Below are 25,042 nucleotides of genomic sequence, written 5' to 3'. Positions count from 1 at the left end.
ATACAGTGATAGTTTCACATCTTTCATGTGTAAATCACAAAACCTTTTTTTAAAAAGTTGCATTCTCGGGTTAGCTGTTAACAATGGTGATAGCTGGACAATAGCTAGACAATAGCTATCACCATTGTTAAGGTGATTTGGAGATGCCAGTGTTGGACTGGGGTGTACAAAGTTAAAAATCACACAACACCAGGTTATAGTCCAACAGGTTTAATTGGAAGGACACTAGCTTTCGGAGCTAGTGAATTTATGTAAAACTCTGTTATCTCACTTTTTAGATTAGAATCAATCTAAACATCAGGTCATAGACAGAGAACACAGGGGGCTAACACCTTTAACATATTCTGGATCAGTGTTGCTGGAAGAGCACAGCAATTCAGGCAGCATCCGAAGACAGGCAAAATCGACGTTTCGGGCAAAAGCCTTTGCCCGAAAAGTCGATTTTGCCTGTCCTCGGATGCTGCCTGAATTGCTGTGCTCTTCCAGCAACACTGATCCAGAATCTGGTTTCCAGCATCTGCAGTCATTGTTTTTACCTTTTTTACCTTTAACATATTGTTTAGCTATCATCATTGTTAACAGCTAACCCGAGAATGCAACTTTAAAAAAAGGGTTTTGTGATTTACACATGAAAGAAATGAAACTATCACTGTATTCTAACAGATGAAAGGCTTAACAGACAATCAATTTTTCAATGTATAATTTCAGTTACATCACACTGTAAATTTTTGCTATAAATTCTGTGTGTTAGGATTGAGCCCTCCACTACCACCTGATGAAGGAGCGTCACTCCGAAAGCTAGTGTGCTTCCAATTAAACCTGTTGGACTATAACCTGGTGTTGTGTGATTTTTAACTTTGTACACCCCAGTCCAACACCGGCATCTCCAAATTTTAATTATTCAAGTATGTACAAGCTGTGATCACACATGGCCATCTCATTTCACTGTGGTGATGCCTGAACTATTGTCACAACACTTAGTCAGAACACTTAAAACAGAAGGGGTCATTTTGTACTGCCAGATGTGTTTGCTTCCACCTCAAGATTTCTTATTTAGGCTTGTCAGCACAGTCACTGAAATGTGCACTGACTTTCCATAAGAGGCATTTTTAACAAACCTGACAGTAGACTCAACTTTGTAGTGTCTTGTTCTTGGTGTCTGCCAAGTTAATGATCAGTTATTTTAGATTGGAGAATGCCATCAGCATTGGTTCTCAAAATCCAAACAGTGAATTCTCCATTTTAATTTCTTGTCTTAAGGTAAGAATACAGCAATAAATTGAATGCAGCAGGAGTGATGACAGTTAAGATGTTTAATGATCAGTGGCAGTCTTTTCTCTGTTCCTCCATTGAGTACACTTTTATCTGTAATCTTTAACTTGTCAAGAAAAGCAAGATAACACCTTGATTTTCACTTTGACAGGATATACTGTGCAGAAATGAAGTTAAAGTTAAGTCACAAAAAAGTCATTGCTCTGTTAATACTGTGATGTTGTATCAGATCTGTAGATTTTTTGTGTATATAGTTTTACCTTTCCTCGCACAATATGCTGACCTCTAACATTGTAGCATTTCACTGTGTATAAGTTTGACTAAGAAATGTTACTATTTTACCACGATGGGCTTGGGCAGGGGATATGCCTGACACTTAAGCCCAAACCAGTGCTCACCTGATGTTTGTCATGTTATATTTTCATAGAATCATAAAATCCCTACAGTGCAGAAAGACACTACCTGGCCCATCAAGTGCATACCGACCCTCAAAAGAGCATCTCACCTTGACCCACCCCATTGCTGTAACCCCGCATTTCCCATGGCTAATTCACCTAGCCTACACATCCCTGGACACTACCAGCAATTTTGCTTGGCCAATCCACCTAACCTGTGCATCCATTGTACATAGGAAGAAACTAATCACCTGGAGGAAACTCACGCAACATGGGGAGAATGTGAAAACTCCACACAGTCTCCTGAGGCTGGAATCAGACCTGGGTTCCTGGCACCGTGAGGCAGCAGTGCTAACCACTGAGCTACTGTACCACCATTTTCTAGGACAATAACAGCCTTAAAGTCAGAGAGATGTATAGCACAGAAACAGACCTTTCAGTCTAACTCATCCATGCCGACCAGATATCCTAAATTAATCTAGTCCTTTTTGCCAGCATTTGGCCCAAATCCCTCTAAACCTTTCTTATTCATATACCCATTCAGATATCTTATAAATGTTGTAATTGTACCAACCTCCACACTGTCTGGCAGCTCATTCCATACACGCACCATCGTCTGCATGAAAAAGTTACCCCTTAGGTCCCTTTTAACTCTTTTCCCTAAACCTATTCCCTCTGGTTTTGGACTCCCCCACCCCGGGAAAAAGACCTTGCTGACTCTGTCCATGCCCCTAATGATTTTATAAACCTCTATAAGGTCACCCCTCAGGCTCCAATGCTCCAGGGAAAACAGCCCCAGCCTGTTCAGTCTCTCCCTATAGTTCAAACCTTCCAACCTTGGCAGCATCCTTGTGGATGTGGGTTTTCAGACGTTTCGTCGCTATAACTAGGTAACATCTTCAGTAAGGCTCACTGAAGATCTTACCTAGTATGGTGACAAAACACTTTGAGTTGGCCAGTGGTTGTGAAAGACATGATACAAATACGGGTCTTTCTCTGCCTCTGCTCTGAGTGATTTTTCATTACAGGATGATCCATTTGAGCTCACCTTATCCTCTCCCTGCTGTTTCACTTCACCACTCACTCTACATAAGCTATCCATGAACACAGCTTTGACTCTGCTCTTTCCTGTGGCCTCTTTAGTTCTATCATCTCAATCCCAGATAAGGACAGTTACAATCAATCACAGAAGTGAAATGACCATATGTCACAAGTCAAATTCTTTGTGGCTGACATGGTACTACCAACTAGTAGATGCTGATGTTTAATTTTTACCTCCATGACATTAAATAAACATCTGTGCAACTTCCCTGTGTTTGCAATGGTATTAATACCCATTCATCTCCAGGCTCCTATTGAAATTAGGCAAGCTAGGTTCCACCTAGCTATACTATTACAGACAGAGACATTTATCTCAACATTCATTTATTTAAATTGTGTAAGGCTTTACTATGAGTAAGTGACTATATTTTTTGATAAATCTGACACATTCTTCACATTAGAAAAAAGTCATTGGCTGTATGGTAAAATACTTTGTGAATCTGGGAATATAATTCAAGTTTACTCGAATGGACTTGCTTCACTTCTGCCAATGGTCATAGAACAACTCCCTTCAGATTCTTTTGTAGTTACTCTTTGATTACTCAATTATACTGTTTCTTTCATTTTTTTTGTAATCTCACATCACCAAACCATGTCATTGATTTCTAATCAGATTATGTCAGGTCTGAGTGCAAATGCAGAGGAAATGTAGCCTTCCATATTTTAAAACCAAGTCAGGTGAGAATTTGTGAACTATCCCATGCAGTAATTCAGGTAGCATTAACACTGGAAGGAGGCTTAGCAAGAAGGTATAATGTGATGGGGTCGGTATTGGAGTGGAGTGGAGAAAGTTAAAAATCTCACAACAACAGGTTATAATCCAACAGGTTTATTTAGAAGCACTAGCTTTCAGAGCGCTGCTCCTTCCTCAGGTAGCTACAGCACAGTGGCACAGTGGTTAGCACTGCTGCCTCACAGTGCCAGAGACCCAGGTTCAATTCCCGCCTCAGGCAACTGTCTGTGTGGAGTTTGCACATTTTCCCGGTGTCTGCGTGGGTTTCCTCCGGGTGCTCCAGTTTCCTCCCACAGCCCAAAAATGTGCAGGTTAGGTGAATTGGCCATGCTAAATTGACCGTAGTGTTAGGTGAAGGGGTAAATTTAGGGGAATGGGTCTGGGTGGGTTGTTCTTCGGAGGGTCGGTGTGGACTTGTTGGGCCGGAGGGCCTGTTTCCACACTGTAAGTAATCTCATCTAAAACCATCTGCAACTCCTCTGATAATGAAGTAATCCATGTTCAAATGCAACAAGATCTGGACAATATCCAAGCTTGGGCTGACAAGTAGCAAATAACATTTAGAATCATAGAGTCAAAAAGCATGGAAACAGACCCTTTAGTCAAATTCATCTGCGCTGGATAAACATCCCAAATGGGACCTTGCCAGCATTTGGCCCATATCCCTCTAAACCCTTCCTATACCCATCCAGTTCCCTTTAAAAGTTGTAATTTTACCCACCTCCATCACATCCTCTGGCAGCTCATTCCAGAAAGACACCACCCTCTGTGTGAAAATGTTACCCTTCACGTCCTTTTTAAATCCTTCCCCTCTCACCTTAAACCTATGCCCTCTGGTTTTCGACTTCCCACCCTAGGAAAAATACCTTGGCTATTCACGCTACCCGTGCCCCTCATGATTTTATAAAGCACACAAATGCAAGGCAATAACCATCTCCAGTAAGAGATTATCTTAGTTACCTCGAGGAGAAAGTGAGGACTGCAGATGCTGGAGATCAGAGCTGAAAATGTGTAGCTGGAAAAGCGCAGCAGGTCAGGCAACATCCAAGGAGCAGGAGAATCGACATTTTGGGCATGAGCCCTTCTTCAGGAAAGAGGAAAGTGTGTCCAGCAGGCTAAGATAAAAGGTAGGGAGGAGGGACTTGTGGGAGGGGCGTTGGAAATGCGATAGGTGGAAGGAGGTCAAGGTGAGGGTGATAGGCCGGAGTGGGGGTGGGGGCGGAGAGGTCAGGAAGAAGATTGCAGGTTAGGAAGGTGGTGCTGAGTTCGAGGGATTTGACTGAGACAATATGGGGGGAGGGGAAATGAGGAAACCTACCACCCCACCAACCTCCATATACAGCGTATCATCCGCCATCATTTCCGCCACCTCCAAATGGACCCCACCAGCAGGAATATATTTCCCTCCCCTCCCCTATCAGCGTTCCGAAAAGACCACTCCCTCCGTGACTCCCTCGTCAGGTCCACACACCCCACCAACCCAACCTCCACTCCCGTCACCTTCCCTTGCAACCACAAGAAATGCAAAACTTGCGCTCACACCTCCCCCTTACTGCCCTCCAAGGCCCCAAGGGATCCTTCCATATCCGCCACAAATTCACCTGCACCTCCACACACATCATTTACTGCATCCACTGCACCCGATGTGGCCTCCTCTATATTGGGGAGACAGGCCGCCTACTTGTGTAACGTTTCAGAGAACACCTCTGGGACGCCCGGACCAACCAACCCAACCACCCCGTGGCTCAACACTTCAACTCCCCCTCCCACTCCACCAAGGACATGCAGGTCCTTGGACTCCTCCATCACCAGACCATAGCAACACAACGGTTGGAGGAAGAACGCCTCATTTTCCGCCTAGGAACCCTCCAACCACAAGGGATGAACTCAGATTTCTCCAGTTTCCTCATTTCCCCTCCCCCCACCTTGCCTCAGTCAAATCCCTCGAACTCAGCACCACCTTCCTAACCTGCAATCTTCTTCCTGACCTCTCCGCCCCCACCCCCACTCTGGCCTATCACCCTCACCTTGACCTCCTTCCACCTATCGCATTTCCAACGCCCCTCCCCCAAGTCCCTCCTCCCTACCTTTTATCTTAGCCTGCTGGACACACTTTCCTCATTCCTGAAGAAGGGCTTATGCCTGAAACATCGATTCTCCTACTCCTTGGATGCTGCCTGACCTGCTGTGCTTTTCCAGCAACACATTTTCAGATCTAATTACCTCCCTTTGAAGGTGTTACCATCACGGCATACTCCATTATCAACATCCTGGGGGTTACCATTGACCAGAAACTCAAATGGACTCACCATGTAAATACAGTGACAACCGGAACTGATCACAGGTTGGGAATACTGTAGGGAGTTACTCATCGCCTGACTGTCCAAAGCCTACCCACCATCTACAAGGCACAAATAAGGAGTGTAATGGAATATTCCCCACTTGCCTGAATGGGTGTATCTCCAACAACACTCAAGAAGCTTGATACCATCCAAGACAAAGCAGACAGCTGGATTGGCACCACATCAATAAACATTCACTCCCTCCACCACCAATGCTCAGTAGCAGCTGTGTGTACTATATACAAGACACACAGCAGAAATTCACCAAAGGTCCTTAAACAGCACTTTCCAAATCTACAACCACTTTCATCTGGAAGGACAAGGACAGTAGACGTTTGGGAACATCATCACATGCAAGTTCTCCTCCAAGCCATTCGCCATCCTAACTTAGAAATATGTCACCATTCTGTCACTGTGGCTGGGTCAAAATCATGGAATTCCCTCCCTAAGGTCATTGTCGGTCATCCTTCAGCACATGGACTGCAATAGTTCAAGAAGACAGCTCACCACCACCTTCTCAACGGCAACTAGGATTAGGCAATAAATAGTGGTCAGCTAGCACTGTTCATATCCCATGAGTAAACAAAATACATTGCTGTTGAGCTTGTTTTGACAGTTAGCTAATCCTAGCTGATCTATATCTCAACACATCTTGTTCCACATCACTCAATATTCGTTCCCAAAATAACCAAGCAAAAGTCATTCTGTTGGAGCAAGTTCTAAATTTGGAAAAATGTGCTTTAATTGCCTGATTCTAATTATTCTAGATGTACCCATTAGTAGAAATGATTTTTCTGTATCCACCTGATCAAGTTGCTTAAAATATTAAATATGAGTTGGATTATCCCTCAATCTTCAAGAGAATACAAGGCATTTTTATGTATATATCCTTGTGACTAAACCCTTAAGCACTACTTAAGAAATCCAATGAATTTGTCCTGTATTCTCCCCTGAGGTATAGAGTCCAAAACTGAACTATAATACTCCATGGGCTGTGATGCACACTTTTTAAAATGCTTGATTTCCAACTCTCTGAAGTAAATGTCAAGATATTATTTAATGTTTATAATTACTTTTTCATTTTGTGCACTAGATTTTAGTGACTTTTGTAAAATGGACACCTAAATTCTTTCCCTTCTCCATAGAAACTCCTCTTTTAATATCAAGAAAATATTCCTAGAGCCACATTTCATTCTTTCCCACACTGAAGTTCATTTACCATTGTTTTTGTTCAGTCACTTTGTCCTTATGTGCAAACCTGTTCCCATCCAAGCAATTTACTGTGTCTCATAACTAAATTTCATTCTGAAAAAAAACTTGCAATGTCTTTCCTTAATTATGTAATCAAATATATCTCAAAGTCCTGCACACAGTGAATTACTTTTGAATTACAATGATGATTAACTTGTGGGAAAGTATTGCCACAGCTATATTGGTGTTTCATTTCAGATCCACCCATCCATGACCCAGCTGCTGAAACTTATATGGCATTTCCCTTAAGCCAACACAGACCTCAAGTTCTGATTTTTTGACTGTTTTAGCAAAACAGCTTTTTACAGTATTAGCTGCTGTAATCTGTAAAGTATTCTTTCTCCAATGCCTGAAACATAGCTTTTCAGGGTGTGAGTGAATGGCTGGATAGGAGAATGTGCAGGAATCTAAGTGGGCAGGATAAGGGAGGTAAGTGATTGGGTAAGGTGGGGTGCCAGAATGGCGAGGTGGGTAGTCGGGTCAGATCAGTGGGGGTATGGAGGGAAGCCTGGTCATGGCCTCCAGTGGATAGGCAAGAAGAAAGGATTGATCATTTAGTTACTCACGTTTCCTGTGTAACTATCCAGGTAAGTAAATCAGAACTGTGCAAAGTTTCTGAATCAGAGTCGGAGACCTTTTTGGAAGGCAGAAGGGAGTACTGCAGATGCTGGAGATTAGAGTCTAGATTAGAGTGATGCTGGAAAAGCACAGCAGGTCAGGCAGCATCTGAGGAGCAGGAAAATCGAAGTTTCGGGCAAAAGCCTGATGAAGGGTTTTTGCCCGAAACGTCGATTTTCTTGCTCCTTAGATGCTACCTGACCTGCTGTGCTTTTCCAGCACCACTCTGATCTTGACCTTTTTGGAAGAGCCTGGGGAGCTGTGACATTCTCAGTTGGAAGTTTAAGCTTCCCAAGCAATTCCCATGGAGTTTGTGCATTGGAACTCCCACAGGGTACAGATGCTTATCTTGGATCACACATCCCGTCTCTGATGATCCAGCAACTGGAAGATCTAGGTCAATGTTTCTCTCGATCACTCACTGGAACATTTGGCATCAACTTGCTACCTGGCTCCACTGGATAATTGGTGAAATATTCTGCAGCCATGTTAATAAGCTTCAGGATAGGGATATAGTAACTATAGAATGCACGTGATAAACTCACAGCTAATGACCACAAAATGTGGAAATATTGAGTAATTACTTGGTATTGTACTTATCCAGGAGATATAGAAGCAGAGATCATAATGGATGTAACAGTATTTAAGATAGAAAGTAGCACAATGTGGGGGAATGGATGTTGGTGATTCGATAATTGATAAATTTAAACGTGGAGAGGACAAGAGTCCACGCATTTTAACAAGAATTGAGGAAAGCAGAGGAGGTTCATTCAGCCCTTCAAGTCTGTTCCACCACTCAATGAGATCATGACTGATCAGTGGGCTAACTACATTTATGAGCCTTTGACTCATAGCTCTTAATATATTTTGCTTAACAAAAATCTACTTATCTCAGATTTATAATTAACAACTGCTCTAGCATCAATCATTTCTGAAAGAGAGTTTCAAACTTCTACAGCCCTTTGTGTGCTTCCTAACATCTCTCCTGAATGGTCTGACCCTAATTTTCAGACCATGTTCCCTAATTATAGAACCTTGAACCAGTGGAATTAATTTATCTTTATCTACCGTGTTATTTACTGTGAATATTTTGAAGATTTCAATCAGATCACCCTTTAACTTTCTATGTTCAGGTGAAAACAGGCCTAGTATGTACAATATCTCCTCTTAACATAATTCCTGAAGCTCAGGTATTGTTATTGTAAATCTGCATTGTATTCTTTCTTAAGTGAATATATCCTTCTGAACGGCAGAAGTGGGTACTGCAGATGCTGAAGGTTAGAGTCAAGATTAGAGTTGTGCTGGAAAAGCACAGTAGGTCAGGCAGCATTTGAGGAACAGGAAAAATCGATGTTTCCTGATGAAGAGCTTTTGCCTGAAATGTCGATTTTATTTTTCTCGGCTCCTCTGATATCCTTCTGAAGTCTGGTGCCCAGATCTGTTTGCAGTGCTCTAAGTGAAGTCAAGGGGTTTCTTAACTGCAGCATGACTCTTGGGTTGGAATCTTATCAGAGCCTGAGTAATGTGGCCTATGGTGGGCTTTGTGACAAAGCCAGGATGAAAAGTCTGGTGAGGCCTATCTCAACAAGAGGAGCAACTCATGCCATCTTTTATGCTTTTCAAAAGTGACAAGTTTCTCGCTAGGCAGTGGCAAGCTGACAATTAAAAGGAATTACTGCTTATTAAATGCTTTACTGTCAGCCCAACTTATCTCATTAATATTCAGTTTCCAATTCTTAAACTCACCAAGCAAGCTAGATGTCAAGAATTCTCAACCTGTAATTCAGAATGGGTACCTCATGACTTCAGCTCACTGCTTGCTCTGAATGATGTCCATGTTGGACTACTTGGGGTAAGGTGCAGAGGCACCAGCCACACAAATCCCCTGCCCCATATCCATTAACATTGGTATCTGCAATGTGCCAGTGTCTAACACCTCTCTTGGTATTTCTCCAAACTGTGTACAGGATGCTTCTGCACTTCGATACTGAATGGTGCAACAAGGACAGTGTTTGCTTAGAGACATCACCCAGCTTATGGTTTGGACCAGACTGTATCTCCCTGTTCTTCACTTGCTGTCATTGTGCAAATTCATATCAAGTGAGTCAGGGAGTCCTGGCACAGTAAGTCAAGGGCAGTGTCCACAATCAGTTCAATGGCTTGGACACTCTCACTCAGACAGTCACAGTCAGAATATTCTCCACATAAAGAGCAAGGAGCTGAATGGTGAGTTGCCTTCCACACATCTTGCATTTCTCTGCCCTTTTGAGTGCTGCTTTCTTCCTGAAATGAGAGAGGTGCAGGTATTAAGGGAGATGAAAGTGTGTGGCACTTTTTGTATTACTTTTGGTACAGGTGCGGAGGTGTCCTGAGCAAGTGAAAATGCAGGGCTGAGGGCATGCAGGGGGTGATAACCCTAAAAACTCAGATACATTCAGAATCCAGCATATGGGGACTGAAAAGATAATGAAGAGAGAGAAAATAAACCAGGAGGACAAACTTAGTGAGGAATATAAAACTGTCAATAAAACCTTCTTTAAATGTATAAAAAGAGAGGTCAAAGTGAGCCTAGGTCCCTTAGAAAATGAATCTGGGAGGTGATTTGGGGGACAAGGAGATGGCAAAGGTGTTAAACAGCTATTTTGCATCATTCTTCATGGTGGAAGGTACTTTGAACATCCCATTAATGCTAAAGAATATGGGGAGGAATTATGTACCATCACTATCACTAAAGAAATTGTATTAGACAAACTAATGAGGCTAAGGGCAAGTAAGTCCTCTGGCCCTGATGGCTTCACAGTGGTAGGTACAGAAGTAACAGATGCTTTGGTTGTAATTTTGCAAAAATCTTTGAATTCTGGAGAAGTCCCAGAGGATTGGAAAACTGCCAATGTGACAGCCCCATTCAAAAGGGTGAGAGGCATAAAGCAGGTAACTATCGGCCAATCAGCCTAACATCTATTGTTGGAAAAGTATTGGAATCAATTATTAAGGAAGTAATAGCAGAACATTTGGAAAATCGTTATCTATTAAAGCAGTATCAACATGACTTCATGAAAGGAGAATTGTGTCTGACTAATTTATTAAGTTTTTCCAGGAATTCTCAGCAAGAGTGGATAGAGAGGAACCAGTAGATATGTTGAATTTGGATTTCCAGAAGGCTTTCACCAAGGCATCTCACAAAAGGTTAAGTCATAGGATTAGAGTTCACACTATTGGAGGTAGTGTAGTGGCATGGGTAGAGAATTGGCTCATGAACAGGAAACAGTGAGTAGGGATAAGGCTTTCTTTTTCAGGTTGGTGACTTGTGACCAGTAAGTTCCACAGGGAGCAGTGCTGGAACTGCAACTGTTTACAATCTACATTAATGACTTGAAGGAAGGAAGTGAATGTACTAGCGTTGAATTTCCAGATGACACAATTAGGTGTAGGGGTGGGTTGCAAAAGGAGTCAATAGGTGCTGGAAACCACAACAGGTCAGGAAACATCCGAGGAGCAAAAGGAGCACAACTAGTTTAGAGTGGTATTTATATGTTAAGTAATTGGACAAAAAATTTGCAATTGGAGTATAATGTGGGAAAATATGAATTGCTAATCTTGGAAGGGAAAACAAAGGGATAATATTATTTAATGGAGAATAACTGCTGAGAGGTGCAACACAAAGGGACTTGGGGGTATTTGTACATGATACAAAGAAAGCTGGCCCATAGATGCAGCAGGTAATCAGAAATACTCATGGAATGTTGGTTCATATTTCAAGGGGGATTGGAGTATAAGAGTAAGAAAGTCTTACTGCACCTGCAAAAGGTGCTGCTGGGATCACGTGGAGTACAGTGAGCAGTTTTGTCCCCTTATTTAAGAAAAACTGATTTAATTGGAGGCAGTTCAGAGAAGGTTCACTAGGATGATCCCTGGTTTGGAGGGATTGCCTTATGAGCAAAAGCTGAACAGAGTGGGTCTCTATTGGTGGGCGGCACGGTGGCACAGTGGTTAGCACTGCTGCCTCACAGCGCCTGAGACCCGGGTTCAATTCCTGCCTCAGGCGACTGACTGTGTGGAGTTTGCACGTTCTCCCCGTGTCTGCGTGGGTTTCCTCCGGGTGCTCCGGTTTCCTCCCACAGTCCAAAAGATGTGCAGGGTCAGGTGAATTGGCCATGCTAAATTGCCCGTAGTGTTAGGTAAGTGGTAAATGTAGGGGTATGGGTGGGCTTCGCTTCGGCGGGTCGGTGTGGACTTGTTGGGCCGAAGGGCCTGTTTCCACACTGTAATGTAATCTAATCTATTCCATGAAGTTTAGAGGAATGAGAGGTGGTCTCATTGAAACACAGGATTCTTAAGGGGCTGGACAGGGTAAATGCTGAGAGGATGTTTCCCCTCATGGGGGAGTCTTGGACCAGACGGTGTAGTCTCAGAATAAATGTGCACCAGTTTAAAATTGTGAGATGAGGAGGAATTTCTTCTCTGAGGGTTCGACGGTTTTGAAACACCTTTCCGTAGAGAGCTGGGGGGGGTGGGCAGAGTCCTTGAGTAAGGCAGATAGATTCTTGATTAGTCGAGGAATCAAGGGTTACAGGGAAAAGGGCAAACAAGTCGGCATGAGGAATATCAGATCAGCTATGATTCTATTGAGTGGTGGAGCAGGACTGAGAGGTCACACAGCCTACTCCTGTGCCAAGTCTTTATGAGCTTATGCTTCATAGTCTCAAGCTTTGGGTGGATGCCAGCGAGTGAGGGAAGATGTTGCAGACATTGGTGAGGGTGGTAGAAGGTGGGTACAATAGCAGAGATAGAGTGTATGTGAGGAGGCAGAGATAAGATGGTAGCATTTATGCTGGAAAAGGTCATTGATTTTCTTCCTACTGTGCTGGGCATTCCTCCAGACAGTTGAGACTTCAGTCCCCAGGGCGACAATCTTGGACCAGGCTGGCATGGTCAGGTGTTGTGGCTTCCGCTGCTGGTCCTGGAGAAAGAGGAAGATGCACCTGAGCATCACTCCATCCAGAAAGACCTCCAGATCCTTTCCTAGACAGTGGGTGTCGTTTGCCTCAGACGTGGTTTGCTTCAGATGGGGCAAAATGTCAGGAACAATGCAAAGAACAAAGAAAATTTACAGCCCAGGAACAGGCCCTTTGGCCCTCCAAGCCTGAGCTGATCCAAATCCACTGTCGAAATCTATTGCCCAATTCCTAAGAATCTATATCCCTCTGCTCCCCACCTATTCTTGCATCTGTCCAGACATACCTTAAATGAATCTACCATGCCTGTCTCTAATACCTCTGCTGGCAACGCATTCCAGGCACCTTCCACCCTCTGTGTAAAGTACTTTCTGCATGTATCATCCTTGAGCTTTTCATTTCTCACCTTGAATGTGTGACCTCTCGTTATTGAGTCCCTCACCCTGGGAAAAAGTTTACCACTATCCACCCTGTCTATATCCTTCATGATTTTGTAGACCTCAATCAGACACCCCCTCAATCTCCTTATTTCTAATGAAAACAATCCTAACCTACTCAACCTCTCTTCATACCTACTCCTAACCTAACCTACTCAACCACCTTCCATACGAGGCAACATCCTCGTTAACCTTCTCTACACCCTCTCCAAAGCATCAACATCCTTTTGATAATGTGGCGACCAGAATGGTACACAGTATTCTAAATGCAGCTGAACCAAAGTCTCGTACAATGTTAACATGACCTGCCAGCTCTTATACTCAATACCCCGTCCAATCAAGCCAAGCATACCATATGCCTCCTTGACCACTTTATCCACCTGTGCAGCCACCTTCAGGGTACAAAAGGACCTGAACTCCCAGATCTCTCTGCTCATTAACTTTTCCCAAGGCTCTTCCGTTTACAGTATAGTTTGCTCTCGAATTAGTCTTCCCAAAATGCAACACCTCACATTTGCCTGGATGGAACTCCATCTGCCACACTCTTCAGTCTATTTATCTCCTCCTATATTCTTTGACAGTCTCCTATGCTTTCTGCTACTCCACCAATCTTTATGTCATCTGCAAACTTACTGATCAGACCAGCACTGCCCTCTTCCAGATCATTTATGTATATCACAAACAACAGAGGCCCCAGCACTGATCTCTGTGGGACACCACTGGTCACCTTTCTCCATTTCAAGAAACTCTCTTCAACTACTACTCTCTGTCTCCTGTTGCTCAGCCAGTTCTTTATCCACCTATCTAGAACATACTGCATGCCATGTGACTTCACTTTTTCCATTAGTTTACTATGCAAAGCTGCTCTAGACTTACAGGTCTTGGCTGGGTGCAGAGTGGGCTTTTACAGGTTGTTTGGAATGTTGATGAATTCCATGATATCCGCTGGTGGTGGGGTAGTTCTATAAATGGCATGTCGGATGATGTGGCTGGAATCAGATGTGAGAGATGTCCTGGGGTGAGGTAAGTATTTGATGCAATACAATTGATAAGATGTGGGTGCACGAACTTGCTAATCCACACTGCTACAAACCTCCAAAAAAGCTTGAATCAATTCAGACTTAGTCAAAAAAGAACACTCAGCCCTTGATTTTATATGGCACCTTTCCAAAATTTCAGGATATGCTTTCCAGCCAATTAGGTAGCTCTGAAGCATAATGTTAAAAATCACACAACACCAGGTTATAGTCCAACAGGTTTAATTGGAAGCACTGGCTTTCGGAGCGGTTGAAACCACCTGATGAAGGAGCGGTGCTCCGAAAGCTAGTACTTCCAATTAAACCTGTTAGACTATAACCTGGTGTTGTGTGATTTTTAATTTTGTACACCCCAGTCCAATGGCATCTCCAAATCCTAAAGCATAATTACAGTTTTGAGTGTCCCTCTTCCATACCATTGTTATGTTTAGGCATGAGCTTTCCAACACATTCCTGCAGCACCTTCCATATTCTATGCTCTCTCTATGCTTGAGATCATCCAAATCTCTGCTGCTCACGTCCATAGTTGCTCCATCTTCAATTTACTCAGCAATGGTGTGGTCACTGGCTCCCAATCAATTTTAAAATTGTCATCTTTGTTTTCAACGTCTTCATCGGCTCACCCTTCCCTAAATCAGTAATCATGTCTAGCCCTACAAATCTCCAATTTTACCATCATCTAACTGTGGCCTTTTAGATTTTCCAATGTTAAAATTCTCACCATTAGTGGCTGTACTATTGGCCTAATTTCTGGAATTTCTTTGAAAATCTTTGTGCCTTTCTATCTGTCCTTTTTAATATGCACTTTGAAACAAACAACACATGAAACAAAACAACTCCTTTGAATCCTGCCTCTTATGATTCACCCTCTCTATACCCACCAATACCTTCAGCTATCTAGATCCCATCCTTTATAAGTCTTGCCTTAAACCATATACTTATTCACTTCTCAGGCCTCCTTTAATGTCGTCGTTCTTCATCATTGTATTGGCTTCTTAAATTGATCATTTATTTATCGTCTGATTATGTTTCTATGAAACACATTGAAATGTTTTTCTGTTAAGAGAACAACATAAATGCAACTAGTTGTTGAAATGTACCGCCATTTGAATTTCCTTCTCTCCACTGCAGGATGAAATTAAGATAAAGCTAGATAAATCCATGAGGAAAAAAATAACAAAAAGATATGCTGTTAGGACACAAAGTGGAACAACAGTTTACAATGATGTGACAAGGAAGCAAACCATGAACTGATTTTTTTTTTACAAAATACTCCACAAATGATGTATTAACAATGCTTTTTTTTACAATGAGTTTCACTGATTTTTGGTTTTGTAAAACAATAAATATACAATTTACTGAACCTTTGAATATTGCTTCGCTCAACGAACTTTCTAAAGCTAAACTGGTCAGGATCCTTCACAAGCAAAAAGGTTCCTGTTGCTGTAGTTAGAACATAGGTCTTATCTCCTCTCTGTCACCTGCCTTTAAGTCAGTGTTTAGACAATATACTTCCCATGATGTAACTAATCACACTGAATATTTTACCAACCGGCAATGAAGACAAAGAATGCTATATTTGTTGTTGATCTAAATATTTATCAATGTGGCGAATTGGCTCACCTGCCGAGTCAGATCTTTCCATTGCTTTAAAACTACACCATCTTGTAAAATTAAACAGAACCATCACCATTACATTTGAAATCGACCCTCTGGTCCCCTCAGTTCTGAGAACCGTTGTGTGGTAAAGAGTTAACTGCTTTTGAACTGATCCTAAAACGGAACCTTGCAAGTTTAAAAAAACACTAGCACGACCAGGCAAAATTCAATTTGCTCACAATGGTGACACATTATTGAAAACCATTTGCAGATTGTTTACAGGGATCCACTGTTGAATATTCAAAGAGCTTCCCCCCCCCCCTCTCCCCATTATGTATATGAAATCACTCTTTAATATGCACATAGCCACCCGTCGTTATCCACATCCTCATTATTCCTCCTTATCTACATGGATAATCTCACTCAATATACCTTTTGTCCTCTCCTGAAGGCACTGACTTGTGGATGTGATGTGGTTCCATGGATACGGAGCACTCTCCGATACCTTGCCTAAGCGGCCCCTCTTCCTACGTGAGCAGAGGCAGTAATTGTGAATTCACAACGCCATCGTGGAGATAATCCCACCTGGGACAGGTGCTGTTCTGTTCTGACCCGCTATCCATCCATAACCTGGAGAAAGGGCCACCCGGACACAAACGGGGAACTTGGCTCATCCTGTCCCGTTTCTAATCCAAGTCATTCCTTCATTTTCCCGACGTTTGTGCATTAATGTCCTGCCACATCCCGACCTAAATCTGAGATCAGGCAGGTGTCAGCACTGACAGACATGTGACAGTAACTTCTGCATTTCCTTCGCTGCGGGGTAGCCCCTTATCTCTCCGAGCTTAAAACTCAGCACATAGGAAATTTGTTTAGGAAATCAATGTCCAGTGAATCTCTGCCAAAGTGACTTAATGTAACATCAACCTGCATGCAATTCTACATTATTTTCTGTGTTAAAATAATCTATGGTCATTATCATAAAACTTACGGCCGGCCAGCAGTTCATGTTTCAGGGCCCTAATAGATATCACTTGCGACGTTTGTTCTTGCTTACTTGAGTAGTTAAATCTGACAGGCATGAACTCTGCAGCATAATGTTTCAAGCTTCATTCCTCTCAGGAGATTGGCCAGCTTCCAGCAAACAGGGAGAAAATAACAATAGTGGAGTAATGGTTAGTATCCTGTGGGACCTAGCACCTGACTTCAGACTGTGGGAAAATCTTTCATTTATAAAGAGGGTGCCGTTGTGCTTTGAGTACTTAATCTCTAGTACAAACAGGGAGCGAATGCTAAAAGATGATGTGAAACAGAACACCCGTCCAGCTTCTCATTTCATTAAAATCTTTGACATTTAATAAAGATCAACTATGCCAGGAACATCATTTTACCTGGTCATTCCAAACCACAACTATTTCTAAACCAATATAAATTTGTAAACAGTGAAATTCACTTGTGTTTATTCTGCATAGTCTTAACGCTGTAACTAAAAAAGTTCAGGTTTACTGAAGGAGACAGGACAATTTCTTTTCAGCTTAATTTGAAACCACTGCTGCTCTTTGAGAAAACAAGGACAGACCCAATTAGTTTCCCATTAATTTTTTTGCATTCATTAGGGTGAATGATATTAATGCTGGATAAAGGACTCCTCCACCTCAGGAGCCACATTTGCAGTTCATCCCAACAGCTGTTTCAGAAAAGCATTTTATCTATTTACCATATTCCTCTCTAAGTGAACTTGCCAGCTTGTCAGTTCATTTACCCATGAGGAACTGGACTGATGTTATCCAAACTAATATTACATTGGACTCTTATTGCCAATAGATACACAACCTATTGGCAGTAAAAGCCCAATGTAATATTAGTTAGATACTATTTGAGTTAAATTTGAGTGAAGGTTCACAAAAGTGAAAGGCTGATACATAATCTTTTCTGCTACCCCTGGAATTCAACATCGCAAGTATAAAAGGGACAGATAGAGGGATTTTGTGGTTTAATGGTAATGTCTCTACTTCTGGGCCAGAATGCTTGAATTCAAGCCCCAACTAATCCATAAATGCATCACATTCTGAACCAGTTAAAGAAAAGTATCTTTAAAAGGACAAGTAGAAGCATTGGGAATCCTAGCAATATGTCAAAATGGGAAAAACTAATTTACAATTTAACACGAGTGTCAGTTTTCACATCTGAAGGTTTAGGCCATCGTGGAGACAGACCCAGAATCAGGTGGATGGGGGATTTCACAACATGAGCTAGTCCCAGTGCCAGTGTAACCATTTCAGATAGTTTAATGGCCTTCAATACTCTTTGTCAGAGGACAGCTGGCATTTTCCAGTTGACCTCCAGTTGCTGCAAACATTGGGGAAGAAGACATGCCTCACTCTTTACACCCTTTCCTTTGCTGAGCACTCATGCCTGCCACCAATGGCCCTTTCAGGAATCCTTGGATACCACTTGCCTATCCATTGGGCAGAATGATGTTGGGGCACCAGTATTGGACTAGGAAGGACAAAGTCGGCAGTCACAGAACACCAGGTTATAGCCCAACAAGCTTATTTGAAATTTCAAGCTTTAGAAGCGCTGCCACAAAAGGGACCTACAGTAGCATAATCTGTGAGGCATGGAGGGAATTAATATTTGTTGGGATTTCAGTAATAATGAGAAAGAGATGGGAGCATAAATGTGCATTATTCAGAAAGTGGAAAAAAAACAACTTGGGTAAAACAAACAAATACTAAGTTTAAAGAAAGCCATAAAAAGTAGGTGTGTGTAGGTTATGATTCCATCCATCAACAAATAAACGCTGCTGTGTAAAATTAGATTGGCATGGGTCAGCAGCAGGATATACTGGTGTACGTCTGCAGAGTAAACTGGATTTCCTTCTATCAATAATTTTGGCTTTTGCATCCTGCTTATGAAAGATTGTACTCTTGACTATACAACATTGCAGTGAGCTAACTAATCAGGCCATGAGTCAAAAATATAGAAGCTATAGCTTTCTAGGTCTAACAATGAGATTACATCAAGGAAAACATTTTTGTTCCTTGCATTAGCAATGCAATTTGGGTAATCCTTGCACTGGAATTGCTGACAACACGTCATGTTTTCAGTGTTACCCATCTTTTCATTGAATTGTATACCAGGAATAATTGAATGTGCCATCGTTTCTACTGCCTTTCCCAAGCATGGAAAGAACTTGATTGCTAACAGGTCATTGTATTTAATGGGGCAATAAATCTGAATGTTAGCCTGGACTCAATCTATGTCAATCTATGTCCACACACTTCCATAAGAAATTGATATAGAATAGGGATGGGTGTAACAGTCAGTTTCTAATGCAGAGATGGTAATGTCAATCACAGTCTCCCTTATGCTTTCCATGAGATCAGCTAATTCAGCACAGAAAGGCGTCAAACCTGAAGACTTTCAGTGGTTTGGTATAGTTCAGCTCTTGGTAATGTTAGAAATCCAAATCCAACTTCTGCAATGCATTTAAAATTGTTTGATTTTTCTTGAACTCCAGTTCTTGCACTTGCAACATTATTTCTTTATTTTACATGTATGTAGTGCTTTTGACTAATGAATTGCTACTAGTGTAGTCATTGTGTATGAAGTAATGGTTCTGAAAGACTTAATGTTCTTGTTATACTGAGCTCCACCAATCTGGTGACATCGCACAATCTTTGGGTGGAGACAGAGGAGTTCTGCACAAGTCGGCAAAGGGAGCAAGTGTATTCTGTACTGCTCCCATGAGTTCTTTGTAATTATGGCTAATTAGTAATGTAAACTGAACTGTTGCTATCATGCAATAAACTACTTTGTTATGTAAGAACATAAAAAAATAGAAGCAGAAGTAGGCTTTTCAGACCTTTGAGCCTGATTAACCATCCAATAACATCATGGTTGATCTGATTATGGCCTTTTCCATTTTTCTACCTACACCACCCCTCATAACACTCGACTCCCCTGTTGATTAAAATTCTGCCTAACTTCAGCTTTCCATATAATCAATGCTCTCTGGTGAAGAGAATCCCCTGATCCCCAAGAGAAAAATATCTCAGTCTTAAATGGGAAACCCCTAATTTTTCAACAATTCCTCCCCCCCCCCCAACCTTTTCCCAAACTCTAAATTACCAGCCCAACACAGGTTCTGTTTAGAGTCACTTGTGGTCTCTCCCATACCACTGATACTTAGCCAAGTGCTAGACCCATCATAGAGAAAGGAAGATTGTGGGCATAGGGTTACCCAAATCAGACCACTACATGCTAGCAGCGATGGTATCTGAGGTTACAACAGTCACTGTTGTTATGAAGTCAAATGTAGCTTCCAATTTGTATTCAGCAACATTCAACCAACAAAAAATGAAACAATGACCAGTTAAGCTGTAATTGGTGATGGTGAATCAAAGAAACATTGACAAGATAGCAAGTGAATTCCACGCTGTGTGACTGGTGCCATGGTGTTTTTGTGTCTGTTTGACAATGCATGTTAAAGATATTATTTGAAGATGATACCCCCAGTAATGTAATGCTCCATCCTGAACTGCACTGGCATCTGCCTGATTGCATTCAACAATGCTATTTGTCCAGTGATGAGATAGACAACTCCCCAATGTTTGATCTATCACAACGTACAAGGATGACTCAGTCATTGCGGGAGGGAATCTACTGCAGCTATCCACATGGGCTGGTAGCATATTCTACAGCATAGTTACTTCAAATATGCTGTGGTATTTTATTAACAGACCATCAGGACTTTTCTGTTTCTCTTCTGTTCTTTCTGATCTATTTCGTTATTCCCTCTCGCTTTATAGTGCTTGAGATGGAACTGCCCTTCCACTCATTATGTATGGGAAAATTGCATAAATATTATTTTATCATAACCCTAACAAATATACAAGTATAATTCATATAATTATTCAAATGCCAGAAAAGTAACTGGGACAAAAAAGAGGTTTGTTTGTTTTTAGAATCTATTTTTCCAATCAGTGACTTTTTCCAAACAAGCCTACATCTATGTTAGATGAGCTAATTTGATTTCAGGAGTTACAATTGGAGGAGGTGCAGAGTGAGTTAGAGAAAAAGAATCATTTCCTCAGCAACTCTTTGAGTAGTCAAGGAAAATTTATCAACTGCTTGGAATTAGAAATGATGCAAGTATTCAAAGTGCCAGGGTATTGAAAGAGTAAGTGAAACTGTTAGAGAGCAGACCTTTGGGGCCAATTATCTACTAACAATAGAATGAAAGTTGATCAGTGCTAATGCACACATAAGCAATGTTCTTACATTACAACATTACATTACATTTCAAAAGTTCTTCATTAACTGCAAAGAGCTTTGGGGCTTCCTGTGAAACATTCGTTATAAATGCAAGTCTTTATTTCTTCATGTACCAAAGAAGCAGCGTGATTTTAATGTGATTCTGCAGTATTGGTACACATTAGTTCTGCTTTGTGACACAGGATCATCTGTTCATATTTTGAATTATTTCAGTGAACATTATCCTTCATTGATATTTGGCCTACTTGCATGGCTATCTAATTAAACAGGTGTCATCACAAAGTAATGTACAAAGTACTGCAGCTTCTAAAATAAAAACAAAGTGTTGGGAGAAACTCAGCAGGTCTGACAGCATCTGTGGAGACAGAAACAGAGTTAACATTTCAAGTTCAACATGATTCCATTTAAAAGAAAACCACACTATCCAAGCATTGGCTTCCTAACAAAACCAAACTTCTTCTTAGCATCTGCTCTGGGGATTGTATTTCAACCATTATTGCATCTTACTACATTCATTCATCTGGTAGAATTACACGTAATGTCTCAGAAAAGACACTGGAAATTCTGCAAAGTTAATTTTAATGATTTGCTAGATTTTAGTTCAGCAGACTTTATTTCTGAAGCATTTTAAAAATGATATTCATGGGCTGTGGGCACGCTAACATTACAAAACAGAGGCGTATGTACTGGCTATTCCAGGCAGGCCCTCCAGGGAATTACTCTCCACCATTACCTCTCTTGTGGCCTTGCCAAGTATTAGAGCTGTTTTGCCTATTGAGTTTATGTTTAAGTGTACATACAGAAGCAATAAGCTAGAGACAAATTTGCAGGAATCGACTTGGGAATTAAAATGAAAAAAAAAATCAGCTGAAATGCAGCTTCCATTGCTTTTAACAATTATAAGCTACAACTAAACTTAATTAAGTTTTTTATGTCTTGAGAAAAATCCTATCACAGAAGCCAAATCCCAAATATTCCCCAGGCAATGTCTTCGAATAAATTGCAGGGCCTGCTGCTGAATGAATGGAAATACTTAGGAAGCATTTTAGAATAAAAGTCCTGCACTTTTCGGGAGGTGTTCGGTTTACAGTCCGCTAACGCTGAATCGAGTTTGTACAAAAATTACAAACTAGCACCGCATTGCCCAAAACGATCCCAAGCAATGGTGGATGAAGCAACATAACGCCTTCGTCTTCGCTTGGGCTAGCTTTTCCAAACCTGTTTGCGATCAGCTGGTTAAGAGTGCCTGCTGCTGGGACAGATATGAGCTGATGGAAATGGCTGCTTGATCGTATGTTGAGGCAGGGAGATTCCTGTAGATTCCCTCCCGCAAGTTGCTCCCGAGTCCTGGGCTCGGTTCGATTTTCACGCCGAGTTTCCACAGCCCTCCACCATCAGCTGCTCGGCTGCTGCAAGCTTATTGGCCCGGGCTTTCCTGGCTGTATTTTGAAAGGATGCTCGTCCTGTTTTTACTGGTCTAAGATTACCGACAGGCAGGAACTAGAGACACAGTTTGGCAGTCCCTCTCCCTCGCTGTCTGAAACATCCCAGCGTTTTTTCTCTCTCTCTCTCTGGTTTGCTGCAGGTCCGCTCCCTCTGGAAGCCTCTGGGCTGTGGCTTTGAGTGTGCAAAGCCTCAAGAGGGAAACATTTTGTTATATTTGAGAGGCTGTGGAAAACGGGGAAAGAGAAACTGAATGGGTTGCTATGGTAACTGACACTGGCAGGGAGCCCCCGGAAAACTGGATCGTGAATGGGGGACAGCTCCTGTGGCGGGCAAACTAAGTAACGGAGAGACGGGAGGGTTCGGCTTGAGGATGGAGGACGGGTTCTCAGGCTACAGCAGCCTCTACGACACCTCCTCGCTGCTGCAGTTCTGCACTGGTAAATACAACCATCTGAGCTTTTTGCTGTTGGCCTGTGTAGAGACAGATCTAATCAGAGGGGAATTTCGATCCAGCCCTGTGCCGTGTTTAAAGGTATGGCAGCTCCTGGAAAGCAGGCAACACGGACTCGCCTGTTCTCTCAGCTAGGCCACTTTCAGCTTGAAATCGCTTTTGTGTTCAAACCTGGAAAGTTGTTAGGCTTTCCCATAACTTAAAATCATTTTAGTTGCATCAGATGATGGTTCTGTAACCCTTACAGATTTGTAGTTGGTGCATCTGATTAAATTGTGTTTGTTGTAAGCTCATACGATCTGAGGTAGAAGTGCCATGCAGTGAAATCAGTGTGAATTTTGTCTAAGTCAAGGCAGGTTCTGATCTGAAGAAAAGTTGCTTTGTATATTCAAATTATGTGTTTGACTTGGACACGAGTTTCACAGACAACATAATATCTGTATTCAAGGAAGATTTAAGTGATCGGAGTTTCCCTTGTACTCTTTGGGACATTTTACTACATTCAAGGTGCTATATGAATTCAAGTTGCCGTTGTACAATATATTATGCAACATTTTATTTGATTGCAGTTTCCTTAATTCCTTGTTTTTCATTGTTATGTTGCAGTAGATCAAACTTTCTTTCATACTGCAGGGCCCTGTGTAGTAGATTCTGTCTCTTTTGGGCTCCTGAACAGGAGGGTCCAGAGGGTGACTGTCCATTTCAACAAAGAGGATGTTGCTGTGATTTTGATGCATGGGCTTCATTTGAATTCAGCTGGTGAACTTCGGGATGGTCATTCCAAAGCAGCTTGCCAATCTTTGGCCATGGGGGTATTGGTCAACTCAAAGGTAGAAAGGATTTGCTGGGGGTGAGTTTGAGGTGTCAATAGACAATATCAAAGGATAGAATCTGGGTTGCAGTGGTAACCAAATTACATTGTAATACACAGGATATGCAGCAAAGAGACTGGCTATCCCACCTCACCACTCCACACCAATGTTTATGCTGAAGTTGACCTTCCTTCCCAAGTCTAATTCTATAGTTGTAATTCTCAAATGCTTTTCTATCTACCCCTTAAATGCATTTATTACTCCCCTCCTTGTTGTAGTGAATTCCATTCTCTCACCACCATTTGTGAGCTCTCAAAACCAACTGTAAAGCTTACCTTTCTAGAATCTTTCTCCTCTCATGCCAGTGAAATATTGTGCATGCTCTGATCAAGACAGGTGCTGAAATGGCTGTTGTGAAACTTGCAGTGGGTGGGTGGCCTGTCAGGACTGGAGAAACAGAGACTCCAGAGATCCAATTTTGAAACCGTTGAACTACTCCGCAGTACCTGTTTCAGCCAGTTAACTGCAACCACCATCACTATTGGTGGTATCAGTAACGTAACCATGTAGGTTGGTTTTGTGAGTGTGCCAATACATTTACTGAATTATTCACTTATTTCACTTTGCATTGATTTAAACGAAGTAATGTAATTTTATAAAACAAAGCTCTTGTGAGAAAACAGGTGAATTTTCAACAGATCTTTTAGAAATGAGTGTTAACAAAGAACTACATACTGCGTTGTGCCGTACATCCCAAATCTTTCTTTCCAACTGTATGGGTATCCTAGAGTCATAGAGGTATATAGCACAGAGACAGAACCTTTGACCCACCTGGTCCATGCCGATCAGGTTTCCTAAACTGAACTGGCCCTATTTGCCAACATTTGACCCACATCCCTCTAAACCTTTCCAATCCATGTACCTGTCCAAATGTCTTTTTATCAGGTGTTTTACTGGGAGCCATTTGTTTTTGATTGTTAAAGCACTGTGGGGCTCCAGAGAGAAACTGTGAAGAGAAAGTGAGGCACAAAATAGTGATTGAGTGACGCTGAGTTTGAGTCATAAAATCATGTTGTTTATATGAGAAAGGGAAGCTGAAGGAGGTAAAGCATGTGTGGGGTTTGTGTTGCTGTGAAATAATACATTTACGCTGGGGGCAGTGCAAACAGACCTGATTTTAACACTGTTAGAATGTTGTTGGTAGTCTGTAATTAGAATCAACTCAAACCCCAAGTTGAACAGAAAAATGAGGCAAGTAAAGATAACCATATGATTAGTCTATCTGGAAATTATATGGTTTTTCAAATATTCTT

The 25,042-nt window shown here is 41.8% G+C and overlaps 1 protein-coding gene across 9 annotated transcripts in view; it reads left to right on the top strand.

Moving 5' to 3' along the window:
• The window catches only part of LOC122553527 (echinoderm microtubule-associated protein-like 1), a 291,564-nt gene that overhangs the window by 107,191 nt on the left and 159,331 nt on the right, over nucleotides 1-25,042 (top strand). For 5 of the 9 annotated variants that reach the window (XM_087989780.1, XM_043697437.2, XM_043697436.2 and 2 more), the window contains exon 1: nucleotides 22,210-22,903. The exons of 3 other annotated variants lie outside the window; for them this stretch is intronic. In XM_087989780.1, coding sequence (XP_087845906.1) covers nucleotides 22,837-22,903 — 67 coding nt within the window. In that variant the 5' untranslated portion in view covers nucleotides 22,210-22,836. Of the gene's footprint in view, nucleotides 1-22,209; nucleotides 22,904-25,042 lie in introns of those variants that run through there. One more of the 9 variants, XM_043697444.2, reaches the window with a different exon arrangement.

Source organism: Chiloscyllium plagiosum, unplaced genomic scaffold (assembly GCF_037043375.1).
Source record: "Chiloscyllium plagiosum isolate Xiang-an unplaced genomic scaffold, Cpla_swu_hap1 HiC_scaffold_8, whole genome shotgun sequence".
NCBI lineage: Eukaryota > Metazoa > Chordata > Chondrichthyes > Orectolobiformes > Hemiscylliidae > Chiloscyllium > Chiloscyllium plagiosum.
Note: the sequence above shows the minus strand (reverse complement) of the source record. Positions and strands in the feature narration are given on the sequence as shown.